At 46.5% G+C, this 18,525-nt stretch overlaps 1 protein-coding gene across 3 annotated transcripts in view; it reads right to left on the bottom strand.

The window, feature by feature from the left end:
* LOC110529443 (arf-GAP with SH3 domain, ANK repeat and PH domain-containing protein 2) overlaps positions 1-18,525 on the bottom strand; it is a 40,293-nt gene that overhangs the window by 16,769 nt on the left and 4,999 nt on the right. For 2 of the 3 annotated variants that reach the window (XM_036984828.2, XM_090242621.1), the window contains exons 2-11: positions 15,779-15,851; positions 11,678-11,823; positions 11,296-11,370; positions 10,252-10,301; positions 4,210-4,339; positions 4,011-4,096; positions 3,694-3,769; positions 3,483-3,569; positions 2,386-2,486; positions 1,581-1,650 (exon numbers count right to left, since the gene is read on the bottom strand). In XM_036984828.2, coding sequence (XP_036840723.2) covers positions 1,581-1,650; positions 2,386-2,486; positions 3,483-3,569; positions 3,694-3,769; positions 4,011-4,096; positions 4,210-4,339; positions 10,252-10,301; positions 11,296-11,370; positions 11,678-11,823; positions 15,779-15,851 — 894 coding nt within the window. Of the gene's footprint in view, positions 1-1,580; positions 1,651-2,385; positions 2,487-3,482; positions 3,570-3,693; positions 3,770-4,010; positions 4,097-4,209; positions 4,340-10,251; positions 10,302-11,295; positions 11,371-11,677; positions 11,824-15,778; positions 18,150-18,525 lie in introns of all 3 variants that reach the window. The other variant, XM_090242620.1, reaches the window with a different exon arrangement.

Genomic DNA, 18,525 nt, shown 5'->3' with positions numbered 1-18,525 from the left:
TCTTATTTATATTTTTTAAACTGCATTGTTGGTTAGGTGCTTGTAAGTAAGCATTTCACTGTCTACACACCTGTTGTATTCGGCACATGTGACTAATACAATTTGATTTGATTTGATGCTCAGGGACAATTCACTGTGGATGACAGGCTCAGGGACAATTCACTGTGGAAGCCAGGCTCAGGGACAATTCACTGTGGAAGCCAGGCTCAGGGGGAATTCACAGTGGATACCAGGCTCAGGGACAATTCACTGTGGATGACAGGCTCAGGGACAATTCACTGTGGATGACAGGCTCAGGGACAATTCACTGTGGATACCTGGCTCAGGGACAATTCACTGTGGATGACAGGTTCAGGGACAATTCACTGTGGATGACAGGCTCAGGGACAATTCACTGTGGAAGCCAGGCTCAGGGGGAATTCACTGTGGAAGCCAGGCTCAGGGGGAATTCACAGTGGATACCAGGCTCAGGGGGAATTCACTGTGGATACCAGGCTCAGGGGGAATTCACAGTGGATACCAGGCTCAGGGGGAATTCACTGTGGATACCAGGCTCAGGGGAAATTCATTGTGGAAGCCAGGCTCAGGGGGAATTCACTGTGGATACCAGGCTCAGGGGGAATTCACTGTGGATACCAGGCTCAGGGGGAATTCACTGTGGATACCAGGCTCAGGGGGAATTCACTGTGGATACCAGGCTCAGGGGGAATTCACTGCGGAAGCCATGCTCAGGGGAAATTCACTGTGGAAGCCAGGCTCAGGGGAAATTCACTGTGGAAGCCAGGCTCAGGGACAATTCACTGTGGAAGCCAGGCTCAGGGGGAATTCACAGTGGAAGCCAGGCTCAGGGGGAATTCACAGTGGATACCAGGCTCAGGGGGAATTCACTGTGGATACCAGACTCAGGGGGAATTCACTGTGGATACCAGGCTCAGGGGGAATTCACTGTGGATACCAGGCTCAGGGGGAATTCACTGTGGATACCAGGCTCAGGGGAAATTCACTGTGGAAGCCAGGCTCAGGGGGAATTCACTGTGGATACCAGGCTCAGGGGGAATTCACTGTGGATACCAGGCTCAGGGGGAATTCACTGTGGATACCAGGCTCAGGGGGAATTCACTGTGGATACCAGGCTCAGGGGGAATTCACTGTGGATACCAGGCTCAGGGAGAATTCACTGTGGATACCAGGCTCAGGGGGAATTCACTGTGGAAGCCAGGCTCACGGGGAATTCACTGCGGAAGCCAGGCTCACGGGGAATTCACTGCGGAAGCCAGGCTCACGGGGAATTCACTGCGGAAGCCAGGCTCACGGGGAATTCACTGCGGAAGCCAGGCTCACGGGGAATTCACTGCGGAAGCCAGGCTCACAGGGAATTCACTGCGGAAGCCAGACTCAGGGGTATTTTTTTTCCAATTTACGGAAGAAATGTGTCCAAAATAAAGACCTTACAGAATCCCACTGACTGACATGTAGTATGTACTGTATATTCAGACCGTAAGGAGAGGGCCATGCATGACAGCATGCATGAAGGAAAGTGAGTGACCAATAGGAGAAGACAAAAACAGGAAGTCTCTTACCGTTCCATGGGAGATAGTCAGGAACCCGTTCTTCACCGAACACTTCCTCTTTTGCCACACCTTCCTGAGACTGAAGAAGAGTAAACATTCATTATTTCACTAGAACACTCTATTCCTCTACGGCACAGCTTCTATCACAAACCACAACTAAATACAGAACAAATTCCAGAAAGAGTACAGTATTATATAGAGCCATTATATAGAGCCATTATATAGAGCCATTATATAGGGCCATTATATAGAGCCATTATATAGAGCCATTATATAGAGCCATTATATAGAGCCATTATATAGAGCCATTATATAGAGCCATTATATAGAGCCATTATTGCATGGAACTCCCATCTCATATTGTTCTAATAAACAGCAAACCTGGTTTAAAATAACATAAAGCAACACCTCACAGCACAACTCCTCTTCCCTATTTGACCTAGATAGTTTGTGTGTACATATTGATATGTAGGCTACATGTCCATTTTTAAATGTATGTAGTTCTGTCCTTAATGTTCTTGTCTATTAATGTTCTGTATTATGTAATGTGTCATGTTATGTGTGGACCCCAGGAAGTAGCTACTGCTTTCACAACAGCTAATAAAATACCAAACCATACCATTTCATGAACAGCAAATGGAATGATGTATGTGATAAGGCATATTACATCATATTACATCATATCATCATATTACCCCAACGCCTCGGCGAAAACCACATTTCCCTGCCTTTGTCGGGGAAACAAACAGCTCCTCTTGGCTCTGTGTAAGAGACCAGAGGCCAAATTGGTGATTATAAAGCTCTGTCCACTCACCCCTCACTCTTCTTGTACAGCATTCCGCAGCGTTCTGTACCGTGGGCCTTATTCCCCTGGAGCTGGTGAAGGCTGTATCCTGTCTGCTTGGCCTGGGTATCCTAATGCATCAGAGACACACTCAGTCATGAGGACTTAACACTTCTCCCATCTCTCATAGCTCAGGTGTTCATCTGAATCAGGTTTCTTCAATGTCCTCTCCTGAAGGCCTATTCTACTCTACGCTGCATAAAAATGATGGTGCTTTGCAACTCTATACAGTCCTTTTTGAGAGCCATATGTGAAGCGAGCCATTGAACACTTTTTTGGTTCTACAGAGCACCATTTCTTCTAGCAGTGTAGGTGTACACCTTGCAGCCTTATTTTGATATATTCAAATAGAGTGAGTGACTCTAGAAGCAATTGAGATTTGAATGGAGGGCTTGAGCAGAGCCTTGCATTCAGAAAAGATTACAGATATCAATGTGTGCAGTGGTCAGGAAGTTCGGAAGCTGTTTTTATTTCCTTCAAATCCTATCTGTGGTTAAGAACATTGATTATGGCTTTATCCCAAATAGCACCCTATAGGCCATGGTAAAGGTAGTTAACTATATAGGGAATAGGGTGCAATTTGGAACTCTGCCTTGATTGGGGAAAGAGCTAAAGTTTACCAAGAAAGCAGACATTCACTCTCCTAGCCTCTGGTGGAAACCATGATCAGTCTATTGCATTGTAACATGACACGACACACGAGACTAGTCATCTATACTCCTGTAAGTAGACTAGGGTCTTGTGAGGGAGAACTACAGGCTTTTCCTATTTTCCTATGACAAGGTCCTATGACAGGTAAGACCAAATACATTACAGTATATGTGCTATAACTGGTCTGTCATTGGATTAGGTCCCTTCCTCTCTGCTACCAAGCTAATGTAACTGGTGGGATCTGAACACTGGTCTCCTACTCAGTAAACCAATGGCCTAACCACAAGAACAAGAGGAGATTCCCTCTTGGGCAAAAGGTGACACTAGTTTTAAGTGGCAGGCAGGCAGGGCTACCTCATCCCAAGGGTGTGACTCTAAATCACCTCCGCTACTTACTCCAGTGATTGAGAGCTCACCTCTTTCTGTTCAGACTGTAGGGAGGACTTGAGAACGTCTCTGAGCTCACTAAGCTGTTTCCTCTCTCCATCTTGGGTCTGTTTGATCTGAGAAACAGGAAGTGAGAGAACTGGGTGGTGAGTGCCACATTATTGACAGACAGGCAGTAAAACCATGGTAAGATCCAAAGAGAATATTATAAGATATGGATGCTTGGACAGAGTGGCTCACTATAGTAAAGTCTGTAGCCAGTTTCTCTATGGAAGGTTTGAGGCTATTCACTGTGTTCAGACCATCCTGGAAAAAGCTGTGAGGAGAGAGAAAACAGAGGTCACCAGGAGTCAAGCTGGGTCAAGCATTAGTCTCCTACAAAAGACAAATGCATTGACTAAACAGTGCTAATCTGACTAAACAGTGCTAATCTGACTAAACAGTGCTTATCTGACTAAACAGTGCTAATCTGACTGAACAGTGCTTATCTGACTAAACAGTGCTAATCTGACTGAACAGTGCTTATCTGAAATCACTTGTAAATGAAAACAACATACTTGCATTGGGCGTGGAAATATTTGATGAGGTTCTGGAGAAAGTCGACCCCCTTCTTCGTTTTAATTTCATTCACTTTGAGAAGATACTGTAGAGAATATTAACGGACATGTGTAAATACTCCTCAGTGGACCCTGTCGTGTCTTCTATCCTGCATAGCCTCTGATAGGTGAAATAATTAGATAGCCAGATTCATCCAACCTCACACATCTGGAGCTGAAAGAGGCGTCTCTCCTTCTCCATCTCCTCAGCGATCTCTCCTCCACTGAACTCTGTCCGTATCATCCCATGCTGCTTAGCATGCTCCTTCTTCTCCTTCTCTATCTTAGTGCTGCAGGAACACAGAGGTCTCAGTGATGATGAAGCACAGGATGAATGGATGAAGAAGGAAAATGATTCACTAATTAACATGATATCAATATCTGCACAATCAAAACTTACACCAAACCGATTGTAGCATTACCACAAAAATGGAGGAGGCAAGCGGAAAAGGAAGAAGGTAGGCAACTTGTTTGCCTGCCATATATTAAAGATTGGCTGGAAGGAATTGGCATAAAATAGAAAAATATACCAGTTTTATTTGAGGACGAAAATGTTCACAGCTGCGCCATGCAGGTTTCAAAATAAAATGGGAAGAGATTTGTGATGTACCGATTCCATGACACATGGTTTATGAACGGGTACAAAAAACAACACTTGATTCAACACTTCAATATAAATTATTATATACAATTCTTGCCACCAACAGAATACTATACATATGGGGCATACAACAATCTCAGCTCTGTAGATTTTGCTGCGAAGAGACAAAATCAATTGATGATTTATTCTGGTACTACCCCTATGTAACTTGTTTCTGGTCACAGGTTCAGGAATGGTTAAAAAAAATCATAACATGCACTTAAAATGAACCTTACAACTAGCAGTGTTGGGTGATCTGGAAAGACATAGTCAGTCAATAAATAATATAATAATACTGGTAGGAAAGGTTTTCATCTTTCATCTTCAGCTCACAATCTGAGGATACTGTGCAATTGAAAAATGTATGACACATGGAAACCAAACGAGGGTGGTCTATGGTGATAGGTGGGATGGGCTGAGAGGGGTGGGATTAAAGAGCTGAGGTCTATGGTGATAGGTGGGACGGGCTGAGAGGGGTGGGATTAAAGAGCTGAGGTCTATGGTGATAGGTGGGATGGGCTGAGAGGGGTGGGATTAAAGAGCTGAGGTCTATGGTGATAGGTGGGATTAAAGAGCTGAGGTCTATGGTGATAGGTGGGATGGGCTGAGAGAGGTGGGATGAAAGAGCTGAGGTCTACGGTGATAGGTGGGATGGGCTGAGAGAGGTGGGATTAAAGAGCTGAGGTCTATGGTGATAGGTGGGATGGGCTGAGAGAGGTGGGATTAAAGAGCTGAGGTCTATGGTGATAGGTGGGATGGGGTGAGAGTGGCTGAGGGGCGGGATTAAAGAGCTGAGGTCTACGGTGATAGGTGGGATGGGCTGAGAGAGGTGGGATTAAAGAGCTGAGGTCTATGGTGATAGGTGGGATGGGCTGAGAGAGGTGGGATTAAAGAGCTGAGGTCTATGGTGATAGGTGGGATGGGGTGAGAGTGGCTGAGGGGCGGGATTAAAGAGCTGAGGTCTATGGTGATAGGTGGGATTAAAGAGCTGAGGTCTATGGTGATAGGTGGGATGGGCTGAGAGAGGTGGGATGAAAGAGCTGAGGTCTACGGTGATAGGTGGGATGGGCTGAGAGAGGTGGGATTAAAGAGCTGAGGTCTATGGTGATAGGTGGGATGGGCTGAGAGGGGTGGGATTAAAGAGCTGAGGTCTATGGTGATAGGTGGGATGGGCTGAGAGGGGTGGGATTAAAGAGCTGAGGTCTATGGTGATAGGTGGGATTAAAGAGCTGAGGTCTATGGTGATAGGTGGGATGGGCTGAGAGAGGTGGGATGAAAGAGCTGAGGTCTATGGTGATAGGTGGGATGGGCTGAGAGTGGCAGAGGGGTGGGATTAAAGAGCTGAGGTCTATGGTGATAGGTGGGATGGGCTGAGAGTGGCTGAGGGGTGGGATTAAAGAGCTGAGGTCTATGGTGATAGGTGGGATGGGCTGAGAGAGGTGGGATTAAAGAGCTGAGGTCTATGGTGATAGGTGGGATGGGCTGAGAGAGGTGGGATTAAAGAGCTGAGGTCTATGGTGATAGGTGGGATGGGCTGAGAGAGGTGGGATTAAAGAGCTGAGGTCTACGGTGATAGGTGGGATGGGCTGAGAGTGGCAGAGGGGTGGGATTAAAGAGCTGAGGGCTATGGTGATAGGTGGGATGGGCTGAGAGAGGTGGGATTAAAGAGCTGAGGTCTAAAAAAAATATATACATGTTTGTCCTCCGAAGATGGGATGGGTTAATAAAAAATACAATTACATCAATATTTACTCTCCTCAGTTTATGTTAAGAGTTATTAAACTGTTCTCATTCCCTTAGAGTGAGTCATCAAACCACCAGTCAATCACATCAACCAAAAGGCTCTATGACGACACCGCAGGTGTTTGGTCCAAGGCATTGGTCTTTAGTAAACTAGTAACTCTTAAATGACCTGCCCAGTCCTCATACAGTGAACTAGAATGATCTCTATGTCAAGTCATTTATCAAATAAATGTACAAGAGCTTATTCACACCTTTTATGCCTGTCATGCTGAAAATGAAAAGATACTGTTGGGACGTCCAACATGTACTGCACAATTTCAGAAATGCAAACCCCTTGACTGTCTATACCGTAGTTCATTCAACACTAAATACATCTCAGAGACAAAATCAGTGTTCACAAAAATGTGAGGAGTTTTGTAATCACATACAAGCAGGCAACAGGTGCCGCTATAGTAGGTCTAGTCTTATTTTCTCTCTCTTAAGTTCTGTCTGCCTTATCAGCTGTTTCATGAATAGTAGCAGTTTACCTTTTACTAGCTTCCATTGTTTCCCATTTCTAGTTGTTGTTAAGCTGAACCCACACATGCAACTTCATGGTGCGCTTACGCTTACTCTAACAGGTACGCAGGCTATTCAACAAAACTATTCCCCCCCACATTTTTAACCCACATACAGTAACAGGTTGTGTAGTTTTGAAACTCTCAAACTGTGGTAGTGGTAGTAGTGGTGGGGGTAGAGGTGGTGGTAGTGGTGGTGGTAGTGTTGGTGGTGGTGGTGTTGGTAGTGGTGGTAGTAGTGGTGGTGGTAGTGGCAGTGGTGGTAGTAGTAGTGGCGGAGGTGGTGGTAGTAGTAGTGGTAGTAGTAGTAGTGGTGGTAGTAGTAGTGGTAGTGGCAGTGGTGGTAGTAGTAGTGGTGGTAGTGGCAGTGGTGGTAGTAGTAGTGGTGGTAGTAGTAGTGGTGGTAGTAGTAGTGGTGGTGGTGGTAGTAGTGGCAGTGGTGGTAATGGTGGTGGTGGTAGTAGTGGTAGTAGTAGTGGTGATGGTGGTAGTGGTAGTAGTAGTGGTGGTAGTAGTAGTGGTGGTACTACTACTAGTAGTGGTACTAGTAGTGGTGGTAGTAGTATACAAAATGCTTCAGTCTGGTTTTAGACCCCATCATAGCACTGAGACTGCACTTGTGAAGGTGGTAAATGACCTTTTAATGGCATCAGACCGAGGCTCTGCATCTGTCCTCGTGCTCCTAGACCTTAGTGCTGCTTTTGATACCATCGATCACCACATTCTTTTGGAGAGATTGGAAACCCAAATTGGTCTACACGGACAAGTTCTGGCCTGGTTTAGATCTTATCTGTCGGAAAGATATCAGTTTGTCTCTGTGAATGGTTTGTCCTCTGACAAATCAACTGTAAATGTCGGTGTTCCTCAAGGTTCCGTTTTAGGACCACTATTGTTTTCACTATATATTTTACCTCTTGGGGATGTCATTCGAAAACATAATGTTAACTTTCACTGCTATGCGGATGACACACAGCTGTACATTTCAATGAAACATGGTGAAGTCCCAAAATTGCCCTCTCTAGAAGCATGTGTTTCAGACATAAGGAAGTGTATGGCTGCAAACTTTCTACTTTTAAACTCGGACAAAACAGAGATGCTTGTTCTAGGTCCCAAGAAACAAAGAGATCTTCTGTTGAATCTGACAATTAATCTTAATGGTTGTACAGTCGTCTCAAATAAAACTGTGAAGGGCCTCGGCGTTACTCTGGACCCTGATCTCTTTTTTGAAGAACATATCAAGACCATTTCAAGGACAGCTTTTTTCCATCTACTTAACATTGCAAAAATCTGAAACTTTCTGTCCAAAAATGATACAGAAAAATTAATCCATGCTTTTGTCACTTCTAGGTTAGACTACTGCAATGCTCTACTTTCCGGCTACCCGGATAAAGCACTAAATAAACTTCAGTTAGTGCTAAATACGGCTGCTAGAATCCTGACTAGAACCAAAACATTTGATCATATTACTCCAGTGCTAGCCTCCCTACACTGGCTTCCTGTCAAGGCAAGGGCTGATGTCAAGGTTTTACTGCTAACCTACAAAGCATTACATGGGCTTGCTCCTACCTATCTCTCTGATTTGGTCCTGCCTTACATACCTACACGTACGCTACGGTCACAAGACGCAGGCCTCCTAATTGTCCCTAGAATTTCTAAGCAAACAGCTGGAGGCAGGGCTTTCTCCTATAGAGCTCAATTTTTATGGAATGGTCTGCCTACCCATGTAAGAGACGCAAACTCGGTCTCAAGCTTTAAGTCTTTACTGAAGACTCATCTCTTCAGTGGGTCAGACAGCCCTTGCTGTCTCTGCCTGGCCGGTTCCCCTCTTTCCACTGGGATTCTCTGCCTCTAACCCTATTACAGGGGCTGAGTCACTGGCTTACTGGGGCTCTTTCATACCGTCCCTAGGAGGGGTGCGCTTCAGTGGGTTGAGTCACTGATGTGATCTTCCTGTCTGGGTTGTGCCGTGGCGGAGATCTTTGTGGGCTCTACTCGGCCTTGTCTCAGGATGGTAAGTTGGTGGTTGAAGATATCCCTCTAGTGGTGTGGGGGCTGTGCTTTGGCAAAGTGGGTGGGGTTATATCCTTCCTGTTTGGCCCTGTCCGGGGGTGTCCTCGGATAGGGCCACAGTGTCTCCTGACCCCTCCTGTCTCAGCCTCAAGTATTTATGCTGCAGTAGTTTATGTGTCGGGGGGCTAGGGTCAGTCTGTTATATCTGGAGTACTTCTCCTGTCGTATTCGGTGTCCTGTGTGAATTTAAGTGTCCTCTCTCTAATTCTCTCTTTCTTTCTCTCTCTCGGAGGACCTGAGCCCTAGGACCATGCCTAAGGACTACCTGACATGATGACTCCTTGCTGTCCCCAGTCCACCTGGCCATGCTGCTGCTCCAGTTTCAACTGTTCTGCCTTATTATTATTTGACCATGCTGGTCGTTTATGAACATTTGAACATCTTGGCCATGTTCTGTTATAATCTCCACCCGGCACAGCCAGAAAAGGACTGGCCACCCCACATAGCCTGGTTCCTCTCTAGGTTTCTTCCTAGGTTTTGGCCTTTCTAGGGAGTTTTTCCTAGCCACCGTGCTTCTACACCTGGATTGCTTGCTGTTTGGGGTTTTAGGCTGGGTTTCTGTACAGCACTTTGAGATATCAGCTGATGTACGAAGGGCTATATAAATAAATTTGATTTTATTTAGTAGTGGTGGTAGTAGTGGTGGCAGTAGTAGTGGGGGCAGTGGTGGTAGTAGTAGTGGTAGTAGTGGTGGTAGTAGTAGTGGTGGTAGTAGTAGTAGTAGTGGTAGTAGTAGTAGTGGTAGTAGTGGTGGTGGTAGTGGTGGTGGTAGTAGTGGTGGTAGTAGTGGTGGTAGTAGTAGTAGTGGTAGTAGTAGTGGTAGTAGTAGTGGTGGTAGTAGTCGTGGTGGTAGTCGTGGTAGTAGTAGTGGTGGTAGTAGTAGTGGTGGTAGTAGTCGTGGTGGTAGTAGTCGTGGTGGTAGTAGTCGTGGTGGTAGTAGTCGTGGTGGTAGTAGTCGTGGTGGTAGTAGTCGTGGTGGTAGTAGTCGTGGTAGTAGTCGTAGTGGTAGTAGTAGTGGTGGTAGTAGTAGTGGTGGTAGTAGTGGTAGTAGTAGTAGTGGTGGTAGTAGTAGTGGTAGTAGTCGTGGTGGTAGTAGTGGTGGTAGTAGTAGTAGTGGTGGTAGTAGTAGTGGTGGTAGTAGTGGTGGTGAAACAGAGGCAGTTGTGATAATAATAATGTGGTTCTAACTCACACTTTAGTTTCATAATCCTTCCAGGCCTTATCAAAAGGCTTTTTAAGATCCTGTGGAAATAAAACAGGAACATAACAGTATTAACACAAGGGATACAAATGACAAGAGCTGAAGTCATGACTATCAATTGGCTTGGATTGGACTCAGGGGGACTAGCAGGTGACGATACAGGTGTTCAAGAAGACTAGTATGGGATAAGCCTACTCCCTCTTGTGCCACCTTTGTTCTGACTGGTATATTAAACACATGTTCTGACTGGTATATTAAACACATGTTCTGACTGGTATATTAAACACATGTTCTGACTGGTATATTAAACACATGTTCTGACTGGTATATCAAACACATGTTCTGACTGGTATATTAAACACATGTTCTGACTGGTATATTAAACACATTTTCTGACTGGTATATTAAACACATGTTCTGACTGGTATATTAAACACATGTTCTGACTGGTATATTAAACACATGTTCTGACTGGTATATTAAACACATGTTCTGACTGGTATATTAAACACATTTTCTGACTGGTATATCAAACACATGTTCTGACTGGTATATCAAACACATGTTCTGACTGGTATATTAAACACATGTTCTGACTGGTATATTAAACACATGTTCTGACTGGTATATTAAACACATGTTCTGACTGGTATATTAAACACATGTTCTGACTGGTATATCAAACACATGTTCTGACTGGTATATTAAACACATGTTCTGACTGGTATATTAAACACATTTTCTGACTGGTATATTAAACACATGTTCTGACTGGTATATTAAACACATGTTCTGACTGGTATATCAAACACATGTTCTGACTGGTATATTAAACACATGTTCTGACTGGTATATTAAACACATGTTCTGACTGGTATATTAAACACATGTTCTGACTGGTATATTAAACACATTTTCTGACTGGTATATCAAACACATGTTCTGACTGGTATATCAAACACATGTTCTGACTGGTATATTAAACACATGTTCTGACTGGTATATTAAACACTGTGGTTAATAATATACACCTACCCCTTTGACCCCTTTCAGGTCTCCTTTCAGTAGACTGTCTAAGGGGAAGGTGATGATGTTGTTCATGTTCTGCAACTGAAAACAACAATTAGAGAGAGAGACAGACAGGTAGAGAGACAGACAGGTAGAGAGACAGAGGGATGTAGAGACAGAGGGATGTAGAGACAGAGGGATGTAGAGACAGAGGGATGTAGAGACAGAGGGATGTAGAGACAGACAGGTAGAGAGACAGACAGGTAGAGGCAGACAGGTAGAGGCAGACAGAGGGATGTAGAGACAGACAGGTACAGAGACAGAGGGATGTAGACACAGACAGGTAAAGAGACAGACAGGTAGAGAGACAGACAGGTAGAGAGATGTGTGATATGAGATGGGGTCTCACCAGGTTCTTGAAGAGGGCTGTGAGCTCTTTGGTAAAGATGGCGAACTTGAGGAAGGCTGAGCCCACTTCCGGATCCTCTCTAGAGACACAGTTGTCTCCGAACTTCTCCATAGACTGAATATACTGCTCCTCATTGTCAACGTGGGCTGAGAAACACAGTAGTCAAATCAGAATTTGTGTAAAGGGGATTTTTCATGGGTCACAAACACACTCTACATCATTAAAAACAAATCAAAGAGACTTTACACAGACTCTTATTTTAATAGGAGCCTCTATGCCAAGAGTTATTAGTGAGACTTGTATCCTAAAGAGTTATTAGTGAGACTTGTATCCTAAAGAGTTATTAGTGAGACTTGTATCCTAAAGAGTTATTAGTGAGACTTGTATCCTAAAGAGTTATTAGTGAGACTTGTATCCTAAAGAGTTATTAGTGAGACTTGTATCCTAAAGAGTTAGTGAGACTTAGTGGACATTTCATATCTCTGTGATACTGTCTTTTCTAAATTGACCTGAAAATTGTTAGGTCTGATCACTGATAAACTTGTGAAGGCGTATACATTCAATTCAATACAACTTTATCCCCTCAGGGACATACACAAAGCGTCTCATAGAGTGCTGAGCGTCAGGAATTCTCTCTGCAAGACAGGAAACTGGCTTGGATGTGGTGTTCAATCAATCAATCAAATGTATTTATAAAGTCCTTCTTTTTTTACATCAACAGATGTCACAAAGTGCCATACAGAAACCCAGCCTAAAACCCCAAACAGCAAGCAATGCAGATGTAGAAGCACACGCAGGACCATGCAGGACCACGCAGAAGCATGCAGGACCACGCAGAAGCATGAGGGACCACGCAGAAGCATGCAGGACCACGCAGAAGCATGCAGGACCACACAGAAGCATGCAGGACCCCGCAGAACATGAGTGACCACGCAGGACCACGCAGAAGCATGAGGGACCACGCAGGACCACGCAGAAGCATGAGGGACCACGCAGAAGCATGAGGGACCACGCAGGACCACGCAGAAGCATGCAGGACCACGCAGAAGCATGCGGGACCACGCAGAAGCATGCGGGACCACGCAGAAGCATGCGGGACCACTCAGAAGCATGCGGGACCACGCAGAAGCATGCGGGACCACGCAGAAGCATGCGGGACCACGCAGAAGCATGCAGGACCACGCAGAAGCATGCAGGACCACGCAGAAGCATGCGGGACCACGCAGAAGCATGCGGGACCACGCAGAAGCATGCAGGACCACGCAGAAGCATGCGGGACCACGCAGAAGCATGCGGGACCACGCAGAAGCATGAGGGACCACGCAGAAGCATGCAGGACCACGCAGAAGCATGCAGGACCACGCAGAAGCATGCAGGACCACGCAGAAGCATGCAGGACCACGCAGAAGCATGAGGGACCACGCAGAAGCATGAGGGACCACGCAGAAGCATGCAGGACCACACAGAAGCATGAGGGACCACGCAGAAGCATGAGGGACCACGCAGAAGCATGCAGGACCACGCAGAAGCATGCGGGACCACGCAGAAGCATGCGGGACCACGCAGAAGCATGAGGGACCACGCAGAAGCATGAGGGACCACGCAGAAGCATGCAGGACCACGCAGAAGCATGAGGGACCACACAGAAGCATGAGGGACCACGCAGAAGCATGCGGGACCACGCAGAAGCATGCAGGACCACGCAGAAGCATGAGGGACCACGCAGAAGCATGAGGGACCACACAGAAGCATGAGGGACCACGCAGAAGCATGCGGGACCACGCAGAAGCATGCAGGACCACGCAGAAGCATGCAGGACCACGCAGAAGCATGAGGGACCACGCAGAAGCATGCAGGACCACGCAGAAGCATGCAGGACCACGCAGAAGCATGCAGGACCACGCAGAAGCATGAGGGACCACGCAGAAGCATGCAGGACCACGCAGAAGCATGCAGGACCACGCAGAAGCATGCAGGACCACGCAGAAGCATGCAGGACCACGCAGAAGCATGAGGGACCACGCAGAAGCATGCAGGACCACACAGAAGCATGCAGGACCACGCAGAAGCATGAGGGACCACGCAGAAGCATGCGGGACCACGCAGAAGCATGAGGGACCACGCAGAAGCATGAGGGACCACGCAGAAGCATGCAGGACCACGCAGAAGCATGCAGGACCACGCAGAAGCATGAGGGACCACGCAGAAGCATGAGGGACCACGCAGAAGCATGCAGGACCACGCAGAAGCATGCAGGACCACGCAGAAGCATGAGGGACCACGCAGAAGCATGCGGGACCACGCAGAAGCATGCAGGACCACGCAGAAGCATGCAGGACCACGCAGAAGCATGCAGGACCACGCAGAAGCATGAGGGACCACGCAGAAGCATGCAGGACCACACAGAAGCATGCAGGACCACGCAGAAGCATGAGGGACCACGCAGAAGCATGCGGGACCACGCAGAAGCATGAGGGACCACGCAGAAGCATGAGGGACCACGCAGAAGCATGCAGGACCACGCAGAAGCATGCAGGACCACGCAGAAGCATGAGGGACCACGCAGAAGCATGAGGGACCACGCAGAAGCATGCAGGACCACGCAGAAGCATGCAGGACCACGCAGAAGCATGAGGGACCACGCAGAAGCATGCGGGACCACGCAGAAGCATGCAGGACCACGCAGAAGCATGCAGGACCACGCAGAAGCATGCAGGACCACGCAGAAGCATGCAGGACCACGCAGAAGCATGAGGGACCACGCAGAAGCATGCAGGACCACACAGAAGCATGAGGGACCACGCAGAAGCATGAGGGACCACGCAGAAGCATGCAGGACCACACAGAAGCATGCAGGACCACGCAGAAGCATGCAGGACCACGCAGAAGCATGAGGGACCACGCAGAAGCATGCAGGACCACGCAGAAACATGCAGGACCACGCAGAAGCTTCATTAGAACAGAGTGTATGACCCAGAAACAGGATGAAAATCATTCTACTACTTTCCTGACTGACTTCCCACCACTCTCAACACTTTAGTTGACATAAATACATGACATAAATCCTAAGTAAAAACACCTAACTGCTGCCTTGCCAACTCAATAGCTATTGGAGTTGTCAACTCAAGACCAGCACAAACAGATCTGGGTACAGACTAACGATGTCATTCTTACACAGCCTTTCATAACAGTGACGAGCATGTTGGGCTTGTAAAGTGTGTGTAAAGACTCAGAGCTTAGTTTACACAGCAGCTCCAAACAGAAGCAATGTGGCGTTAAAGCTAGAATCCTTAGTTGCTAAATCCCTTTTTGGACGTATAAAGGATATATACATCCATTGATTGTTGAAGAATATAACTTATAAATGCCTGATGATTTTAGTTCAACTGTCACACTCCATGAGAACCCAAAATATAAGCTTGTTTTACCCCAACGTTTGTAAACAAAATAAACGTAAACAAACACTGTATAGCCTCATAACATAGTTAAAACAATCATTTTGATATCATGGATGGTCAGTCTTTGCATCCAGCTCTGTCTCAATTTGAGACAGCTTTTTAGCAAAACAGGGGTGGGGAAACACCTTGTTATTGTTTCAATGAAGGATTCTAGCTTTAAGGTATTTCAGCATGTGTAGGTCCAACTGGGTTAGAGCCGTGGTTATCAGCCCCTGATCCAGGATTATGACCCTGGGATTACACTGGAAGGTCTGTGGGCTGGGTGGAGAGGGACAGTCATGGAAGAAAAGGGCCTGGGTTTAACTGAGTAGGGACATTTAATATACCGTATTGTAGGAGGGACCTCTGCTCCTTAGGCCTGCTGGGACAGGTGTGTGGAATGAGAGGAATGTGTTAAGGTGCTATAAACATATCTCTCTCTCTCTATAATATTATTGTGAAGTATATTGAGGGATACCAACACGCTGCACAACTGGAGTACACAGGTTAGTGGATGTAGTGAATGTGAGATAGGTGCTATATACATTATGGATATGGAAACTGTACACCAGGACCGACTCACTCACTGGTGTACTGTGTTGCACTGTAATGTTCTGTATTGTACTATGTAGTAGTGTACTGTTCTATACTGTTTTGTACTCACCCAGGCCAGAGATGTTTATGGCCTTGACAGACTTCTTGATCTTGTGAAGTACTCCTCTGTCTACATCTAGAACCTGTAGGGAGAGAGAACACACAGAGACACATCTATGAGGTACATCTAGAGCCTGTAGGGAGAGAGAACACACAGAGACACATCTAGAGCCTGTAGGGAGAGAGAACACACAGAGACACATCTAGAGCCTGTAGGGAGAGAGAACACACAGAGACACATCTATGAGGTACATCTAGAGCCTGTAGGGAGAGAGAACACACAGAGACACATCTAGAGCCTGTAGGGAGAGAGAACACACAGAGACACATCTATGAGGTACATCTAGAGCCTGTAGGGAGAGAGAACACACAGAGACACATCTATGAGGTACATCTAGAGCCTGTAGGGAGAGAGAACACACAGAGACACATCTAGATTCTGTAGGGAGAGAGAACACACAGATACACATCTAGAGCCTGTAGGGAGAGAGAACACAGAGACACATCTAGAGCCTGTAGGGAGAGAGAACACAGAGACACATAGGGAGAGAGAACACAGAGACACATCTAGAGCCTGTAGGGAGAGAGAACACAGAGACACATAGGGAGAGAGAACACACAGAGACACATCTAGATTCTGTAGGGAGAGAGAACACACAGAGACACATCTAGATTATGTAGGGAGAGAGAACACACAGAGACACATCTAGAGCCTGTAGGGAGAGAGAACACAGAGACACATCTAGAGCCTGTAGGGAGAGAGAACACACAGAGACACATCTAGAGCCTGTAGGGAGAGAGAACACAGAGACACATCTAGAGCCTGTAGGGAGAGAGAACACACAGAGACACATCTAGAGCCTGTAGGGAGAGAGAACACAGAGACACATCTAGAGCCTGTAGGGAGAGAGAACACACAGAGACACATCTAGAGCCTGTAGGGAGAGAGAACACACAGAGACACATCTAGAGCCTGTAGGGAGAGAGAACACAGAGACACATCTAGAGCCTGTAGGGAGAGAGAACACAGAGACACATAGGGAGAGAGAACACACAGAGACACATAGGGAGAGAGAACACACAGAGACACATAGGGAGAGAGAACACACAGAGACACATCTATGAGGTACATCATGTTTAATTATTTGTTACTTGTTTAATTATTTGTTACTTTAATTTTCTATTTTTTACTTAACACATTTTTCTTCTTAACGCATTGTTGGTTAGGGGTTTTCACTGTCTACACCTGTTGTATGTGGCGCATGTGACAATAACATGTTGTAGGGAGAGGGATCACAAAGAAACACATCTATGAGGCAGGAAGTAAACAGAAAGGACTACTGGAACTATTTATCACTCACTCACTCCTTAGTCACTGTGTGTACGAATTCCCCTGAGATTAGTGCAGTGAATGAGAAAATGGCCATGCAGTCCTGAGCCCAGCCCTACTGTTTACACAGTAACACGACAGACATGGCAACATGCCAGCCAAGCCCACGGTCTGCCTGCACAACCATAATGCTATAGTGATCAGCAGCCACTCTCTGTGAGTCCAAAATGGCAACACATTCTCATAGGGCTCTGGTTAAACGTAGTGCACTGCCAAGCATGAGGCTCTGATATGAAGCTCAGAAACCAGAGAGGCTGTAAAAACAAGGAAATGGTTTGTGGGAAAACCACACTTGGGAACGATGGGGATCAGATGTTGTGGTCCTGTAATGGTCTACTAAAATAACAGTGAAGATCAGATGTTGTGGTCCTGTAATGGTCTACTAAAATAACAGTAGAGATCAGATGTTGTGATCCTGTAATGGTCTACTAAAATAACAGTGGAGAAATACATTAGATGAGTAGATGAACTCATTCAACTGACATATTTTGCCATTCCCGTGTGAATTTATATCTACAGTAATTACTAACTTCCTTGGGTGAGCAGATGACAATGCTGTGTCCTTGGTTGATGTGTCAGCCATTCTCTTACACCCTTTTCACATTATCATGCATACCCAAACCAAATGGTTTTGTTGTACTCCACCAGACACTCAGCCAGCCCAGGGAGCCCAGTGGAAACACCCAGCCCAGGGAGCCCAGTGGACACTCACCCAGTCCAGGGAGCCCAGTGGACACTCACCCAGTCCAGGGAGCCCAGTGGACACTCACCCAGTCCAGGGAGCCCAGTGGACACTCACCCAGTCCAGGGAGCCCAGTGGACACTCACCCAGTCCAGGGAGCCCAGTGGACACTCATGTCAATTCAACGTCTATTCCACGTTGGTTCAACGTAATTTCATTAAAATGATGTGGAAACAACGTTGATTCAACCAGTATGTGCCCAGTGGGAGGAAGGCATGGGAGTAGACAAGCTGGGACAGGCTGGGCAGTCTGTGAGAGAGAAGAGGAGTAAAAGAAAGAGAGAAAGCATGCTAGGACAGGAGTGCATCAGCCCAAGCCCCAGGGACTCTCCCAGGATACAGCAGTGATCTACCAAGCTAGAGCTTTGTTGTGAGCTAGACTAGAGAGTGATCGTCCGACGAGACTATATGGTAGTGTTCCCCACCACATAGCTCTGGTCCGGGGCATTACGTGCAGCTTGCTGACACTGAGGCTTCCTGGACAAGAGCTACCCACCATGCAACACAGGCAAGGAAACAGCAAGACACTCCAGTCCACAGTAGGCTGCTCAGGCACTGTCAGCCAGATAAGAGGAACTGGGAAGGAGAGTGCTGCCTGTCAGTCGACCTGATGTAAAACCGCCATT

Source organism: Oncorhynchus mykiss, chromosome 8, assembly GCF_057628025.1.
Source record: "Oncorhynchus mykiss isolate SJ-2025 chromosome 8, ASM5762802v1, whole genome shotgun sequence".
Taxonomy (NCBI): domain Eukaryota; kingdom Metazoa; phylum Chordata; class Actinopteri; order Salmoniformes; family Salmonidae; genus Oncorhynchus; species Oncorhynchus mykiss.
The sequence above is the reverse complement of the archived record's forward strand: the minus strand, read 5'-3'. Positions and strand labels throughout refer to the sequence as shown.